The following is a 6,830-nucleotide window of genomic DNA, read 5'->3' as shown; positions in this document are numbered from 1 at the left end:
TGGCAGCCCTCTGAACTCGCTTGACATTATTATGTATGAAACTGCCAATCAGATTTATTTACTTATTAATCAAAGGTGCAGCAACGCTGTTCTGGGATCGTTCCGGCCCATTTAACCCCCTGTGTGTGTGTGTGTGTGTGTGTGTGTGTGTGTGTGTGTGTGTGTGTGTGTGTGTGTGTGTGTGTGTGTGTGTGTGTGTGTGTGTGTGTGTGTGTGTGTGTGTGTGTGTGTGTGTGTGTATAGTATCTTTTTGGGCCTTGTTGCCTTGCTCTGTGGTCTCGTTGGCTTTTGCATAGATGCGAAATGAGTGATTTGCTGCAGGCTCTTCACACAAAACAAACAGCACTTTTTTTAATCAGTTCAGCATTAAAGTGTGCATTTCTATATATTTCACTATTTCCAAAAACCAAATCTCGCACGTCCATACGATTTGCATTTTGTTGTTCATTGACTTCTTTTTGATTTTATAATAGAAACTCACCGCCAATGTCAAGGTGTAGCTGTAGCCAGTGATGTAGTGGTAAATAAATAAGTGGGTACACTTTCAGTCATCAAAATGCAAACAACCACCGATACACACACAAGTTACACTTTGAGAAACATTAACATTTTTGAAAAATCCCATATCATCTTGGTCTTGATATGATTTGCTCAGCAAATTTCCTTTTAGAGATTTATTTCTGCTTGATTTAAGCTGTTGCACAGAATCAGATTGTGGTTTAGGTGGATGATCTTCCACTACATCTCTGACTATATAGCTTAAGAAATAGTAAAGACGGGAGAAATAAAAGGAAAATACTAATGACAACAAGTGAAACATCTCTCCAGAATGCCTGAATCCTGGCGGGTAAGCTTGTTAGAAAAGTGTGCCGTGGTTAGATTGTTGATTACAGGGCTGCACGGTGGGCTTCTCATTTTAATTGTGAAAAAACGCGTTCAGTTCGTCATACACCGGAGCACGTTCGTGATGTAAGTGCATGTCGTGGTAAGGCACGACGTTTTCAGAATGAATGCCGCTCCGGGTGGCTCCAGAAGAGCTAAACACTAGGTTGTGGGGCCCGGGGGGTCTGGAGCCAGGCAGGCCGGAGTAATGCATAGAGTAGTGGTACCCCTTCTCGTTCTCGGGCGACGCAGAGCCTTGTTGCTTCAAGGAAAAGTTGCCATTATTAACGCACAGAGGCGGGCTGAGGGGCGCCTCATACTCAGGGCTGTTGTACTCCGGGGATCCGCTCCCACCGTACACCGAGTCGTAAGTCGAGTAGCCGTGCGTCCTCAGTGGATGCGAGTTCGAGGCCGAGCCCGGCTGGCAGTGGGGGCTGGAGAGACGCGCACACTGGTAGGGGTAGGAGTGCATGGAGAAGGAGCCGGAAGCGTACCGGCTCCCGTCCGGACACTGCTGCTCGGTTAGGAAGTTACGGGAGTTTAGCTGCAGGCACCCCGCTACCAGGTTGGTCGTGGGCTGGGAGAGTCCCTTGCACAGCGTCTGGACGTAGGCCACAACGTCGGGCCTTTTTCCAGAACGCAATATCTCCGATAGAGCCCAGATATAGTTTTTGGCCAAACGCAGTGTCTCAATTTTTGAAAGTTTTTGCGTTTTGGAGTAGCAGGGAACCACTTTACGCAGATTGTCAAGTGCAGAGTTCAGGTCGTGCATTCGGGTCCTCTCCCGTGCGTTGGCCTTTGTCCGCCTCACCTTGGTGCGCTCGACACGGGCCGGGGTCATCTTTCGTTTTTTGGGCCCTCTTTTCTTGGGCATGTCCCCCTCTATCCCTTCTTCGTCTTCCTCTTCCTCTACCTCGTCGTCGTCGTCGTCCTCATCGTCTTCCCCGGCATGCTCGGAGTGAGTCCGGCTGCTTCCTCTCAGCTCTGATCCCTCGTCGTCCTGGATGTCCTGATCGTCATCTTTCATTTTCGAATCCTCCTCATCGCTGTCCTCCGCCCAGCCCGAGTATTTCTGCACATCGGGGAGCAGCGATGGGTCACTGAAAAGCCTCGTCAACATTATGGCTCTAGAGAGGAGAGAAGGGAAAATCAGGCCTCAAGAAAACAGGCAGAACAGCACAATGTCGTAGGCTATAGTAATATACAATAAAAAAAAACGAAGACATCATGACTGTTGCAGAAAAAACGCAGTCGTACGAGGTAAAATTCACTATTGCACACGTGTAAACATCCACATATTGATATTATCGAAGTTCCACATATATTTAAAATTGTAACGTCACTAAAGTTCATCATGGACAAAGTGACTTTTGTCATAAAATATATCAGAGACGTTGTTTTTGCCTAAAGGACAAAGTGTTAATTTGGGGGAAATAAAAAAGAGATAGATTCTGAAAGCTTTGCGCTGAGTTGCAGCCAGACGGATCCCCATTTAATTCCCTGCTGTCATCCGTGTGCCCTGTCGCGTCCTCTCGCAGCGGGTCCCAACGGTAAGGGCCACATTACAGGTCCCATGGGGCCCCCCACTTTCACTCCTCCTGACGCCCATATATACTCCTGGCTGCATTCCAGCACTATTCATCCACACTACACCATACACCTCTCCTCAGAGGAGGCAAAGGGGATTTTAATTAATTGATAGGCTGTAGCTCCGTTTAAAGTCACGCTGATTATTAAATTAAGGCTAACAGACAAACTGCAAAAAGGCTTTTAAATGCATGGCCTATAAGCAAGAACAAGCCTACAATTATGATTTACAACTTGGAAAAAAAGTCAAAATTGAAATAATAATCAAAATAAAAACAACAATGTTTTTAAACGCAATAGTTATTCTAAGCTATTTCCAAAATTGCACTAAAAATAATTCAAGGCTCCGTTAAAACGAAACGTAACGAAATGTATATTAACCATCCACAATTGAATACTAAGAAAAAGTGCTAAATCATCAATCTAAAATTCACCCAAAAAGTAGAGATGAACCTACCACTTGATTAGTACATGCGGTCCAATCCAGAAAAAATGGCTACTGAGAGACGAGGTGATCTTTGACAGCTTCAATAAGCCTCCATTGGCTTCCCCTCTAACATGTTTCACTTCCCATCTATTATAGTGCAGCAGGAGACAGACTTGCAGCACATAGTAAGGTAGGCTGTGATGGTTGGCTAATTATCTTGGGGGGTGTGCCAGGGGCAAAATCTAGTTTTTACATCTCAGGCTCAGGAGGTTTGCTCAATTAGAAGAAAAAAACACAACAACGTTTAATTAACAGACCATGCAGCTACACGAAATAGATTTCACACATAATTCAGTATGCACGAGTGCGTGATTTCAAAGCACTTTTTAGGCACCGATAACCATTCACAGATGGAAATCCCATGTATCCTTTTAGCCCTCGTTAAATATAAAAACACAACACAATTATTCAATCTCGCAAAAAAGACTGCAATAGCCCCCCTTCAACGGAACGTCTGTGGTGCAGACAATGTTATGTCGAGATAGATTGTTGAAGATAAAACTAGACAAACAGAGATAAATCATGCTGCACACTGCTTGTCACATTCAATGGCGTTGTCCCACCCTTTCATTTGCTCCAAGATTGAACGTGCAAATCATCGACAAAATCATCAATAAATAGCCCATTAAGCTCGAGGATGTCCTTATAGCTGAGGCAATTGTGCTGATGTCAAAATCTACCACGAATTGTTTTAATCTTGCATATGTCTTTTGTTGCTCTGATTCAGGTTCCAGACGCAGGAATCTCTAAATCAAATTAGTGTCCGGTATGATCTACAGCCTGTTTGATGCTGTACGGGGCTACTCCATCCTCAGGACTTCTCCTTGTGAATAATCCTGGAGGAACAACAACCGGGACCAGGAGACGCTTGCCTTTTGACTCAAGCGAGGTATTTCATAATAAGCTTTTATAATCCAAGTAGATTTGGATGTCAAAAGTTGAAGGGCACGCAGAGGGAGACCGGGGTGCGAGGAGATATAAAGCGATCGCTCTCACACGGACAGCTAATAAAAGACACACATGGAAATGCCTTGTATATCCATTAATTGCATTTTGTTTTATTGGAATGGATTTCAAAGTGTGCCATCACCAGATTTAAATAAATAAACGTTGATCAATATCATCTAAATGTTACATTTCCAAATTGATTATTGCCAGTGGCGTTTTACCTTAAAACTGTAAAAGATAAAAAGGTTTTAATTCATCAAAACGACTGCAAATCAGAACTGTGTTAAACATAGATGACAACTTTGCAATAATAGCCTACATTTGTTTATTAGATAAATGTTCTCCTCCATTTTGGACTCAAGCATCCAGGTTTTATTTCGTTTTTTTGTATTCATTTATTTTAAGCTGTTATTGTTGATTGTGATTCAACTTACCTCGGCTCGAGCTCTTCACAGGGGGTGGGAAGAAAAAACGCGCTTGAGTTTCAGACCATCTTCAGGGACCGCACGAGCGAACCAACGCTCCCTGTGAGTGTGTGGGTGCAAGGCAGCGCGCGGATGGGTTGTTTAGGGGTGCTTCTCTCCCAGCGCGCACACTCCAATAACCGGAGCTCGTGAACTGAACGTGCGTCTTGGCGTGTCTGTGTGTATATGAGTGAGAGAGTAAGTGAGCGTGTGTCTGCATGTGTGTGTGAGTGCGCGTGTAGCAACCGTGAGCTACCGGGGACGGGGTTACATACCAGCTAAGACTGCGATGCCAGCGCCCATATGGCTGGCACGTCACCGGCAAGAGCCATCACATGAGAGCCCGGTGATTGACATGCGCCCGCAATCGCAGAGATTTGCCCGCGGGGGAAGAGAGACATAGAAAGAGAGAGGGAGAGAGAAAAAGAGAGAGAGAAGGAGGAGGAGGTAGGAGGTGGAGGAGGAGGAGGAGGGCTCCGCCATCTGTCACCGCGCTAGAGCTCACACAGAAAAAAAGGAGTAAAAAGCAGAAGAGAGGGAGAAAATAAAATGGTGGAACAACAAAACTCATCATTGTTGACCTGTACTGCTGCTTCAAGGGATGTAGACTATTTATTTTATTTGTAATCGAACCTGTGAATTTTCTCGTTCACCTGCCAAACCCACCCGTCAATGTTTAATCCAATTAAGCTTCTCAGATATCCCTCAGCCCCAATGAGAACGATAATAGTGATATTATAGGTGTTAAACACGTAAGATAAGGCCACATTTACATCTAATAGGGATTTTAGAGTGATTAGTCCTCAGGGTCTATAAGCATCTTTTCATTAAGTAAAAATAATAAGCCCCAAGTCATATGTTCTGCTATAAATCATATCTACACAAGCTATTAACCCCTGTAAAATATTTGTTTTCTCATACACAAGTTTTAGAATTGTTACATGTAATCCAATCTTCAGCTGATAAAAGGTGGGTAAACTGGGTTTAGTTTACCCTCCATCACATCTCTGGTTCAGAAGCAGGTTGGGGGATGGGGATGCATTATAAGTGCATTAAGGCCAGGGAACAGAAGGCATATTGTTTATTTATTTACCTAATTGGATCAAATTATGCTTCAATGTATTCAGAGTAAAAACAAACCAATTATGATTTGTTCTGACTCTTCTGGGCACAACAGGGCCGCAGATGACCCACTTGCCCAAGCTGCAAATGAGTCCGACTGAAAGGAATAGTATAACACAGGCCTCTGCTGCATGTGTGTGGATTGGTGCTCATGAGGTTAAGTGTGAAGATCAAATGTTCACTGGTAGCTGTGTCCGAATGTGCAAGGTTTGCCAAAGCTGCTGCTGGTGTTTCAAGCATGTAGAGCTGAGAGAGGGGCGCCTGCAGGGGCCACACGGAGAGACACAGTGAGAGTGAGACCCAGGTGTGGAGGCCCACTAGGGATGTATAAAAAATGAGGAGGAAGGGGGGTTTCACTATAGATGACAGGGAATTGGAGCTGGCAATAGCTGGCAGAGGTGCCCAAGATTTAGGAGGAGGCATGTTGGCATACAGAGGTGGCTGCATGAATTCCTCACCACCAACATCTTAGTCCCTGTCTGCTTCGCTGCATTGTGTCCGTCCCAGCTTCGTGATCTCTCTATTTAGCAGACATTAGTGGAGTTAATGTGGGAGAAATTAGCTCAATGACCACCAAGTCCAACTTGGCACAAAGACACCCACTGGACTTGGGGAACAGGGACATGGTGGCTGAGAAATAGCTGATAGAAGCTTATCATGTCCTTGGGCCAGGATCACCCCTACATCTCCTCGGCAGCCACAACTTAGGGAGCGTTTGGGGGGTTGCAGGGTCATCTGTGGGGTCACCAGTGGTGTGGCAGCTGTGGTTGGGGAGCCAGGATACTGCACATTCACTAATGTGTCTTATCCATTAGGGGATGAGGGGATGGTAGCCTGGCACTACCCCAAATATGGTGGGATGATTGTGTCAGTGTCTGTGTGTTTGTGTGTTGAGGGGGAGTAAAGGGGCATCCAGCTTCACTGCTAGCCAAATCCGTGCCCTATCCTACCTCAGCTGCACCAAGGAGGGGGGGGAGATGCTGCTGCCAGGGAGGGGATGATGCTTCTCAACAAGTTCCAAACAACCTTCAGGTCACCTTGCCAAAATAAATGCTAAATGTCAACAATGTGGCTTTAGCCAGCGCCGGGCTTTGATCTGATATTGAAACGTTGGAGGAGAGCTTGTTTTTAATTATGATATTTTAGGAGGACTTCGCATCCTGTTTGTATGCAGATTAATCTTAAATAAGGGCCACCTGCTTTGCTTTTTCATAGGCTAAATGCATGTCATCAAAATGCAAAATTGCAGCCCTTCCCCTTTAACATATCAAATTCTCCATCACTCTCTTTTTTTCCTCTATGGTCAAATGACACCCAATTGCCTTTCAAAGTCACCAAGC

General features: G+C 45.0%; 1 protein-coding gene across 2 annotated transcripts; it reads right to left on the bottom strand.

Moving 5' to 3' along the window:
* Positions 1-687: 687 nt before the first annotated feature.
* On the bottom strand, positions 688-4,714 carry LOC104949152 (neurogenic differentiation factor 2-like). 2 transcript variants are annotated; one of them, XM_010775442.1, is made up of 2 exons: positions 4,339-4,714; positions 688-2,009 (listed from the first exon to the last, which is right to left on the bottom strand). In XM_010775442.1, exon 2 carries the CDS (start codon positions 2,000-2,002, stop codon positions 917-919), a length of 1,086 nt encoding a protein of 361 aa, XP_010773744.1. In that variant the 5' UTR covers positions 2,003-2,009; positions 4,339-4,714; the 3' UTR covers positions 688-916. The 2 variants fall into 2 exon arrangements, with proteins under 2 accessions (XP_010773744.1, XP_010773745.1); XM_010775443.1 differs by lacking the exon at positions 4,339-4,714 and adding an exon at positions 2,927-3,061.
* Positions 4,715-6,830: the final 2,116 nt, after the last annotated feature.

The sequence above is a fragment of the Notothenia coriiceps genome, unplaced genomic scaffold (assembly GCF_000735185.1).
Source record: "Notothenia coriiceps isolate Sejong01 unplaced genomic scaffold, NC01 NC01_scaffold00015781, whole genome shotgun sequence".
Lineage (NCBI taxonomy): Eukaryota > Metazoa > Chordata > Actinopteri > Perciformes > Nototheniidae > Notothenia > Notothenia coriiceps.
Note: the sequence above shows the minus strand (reverse complement) of the source record. Positions and strands in the feature narration are given on the sequence as shown.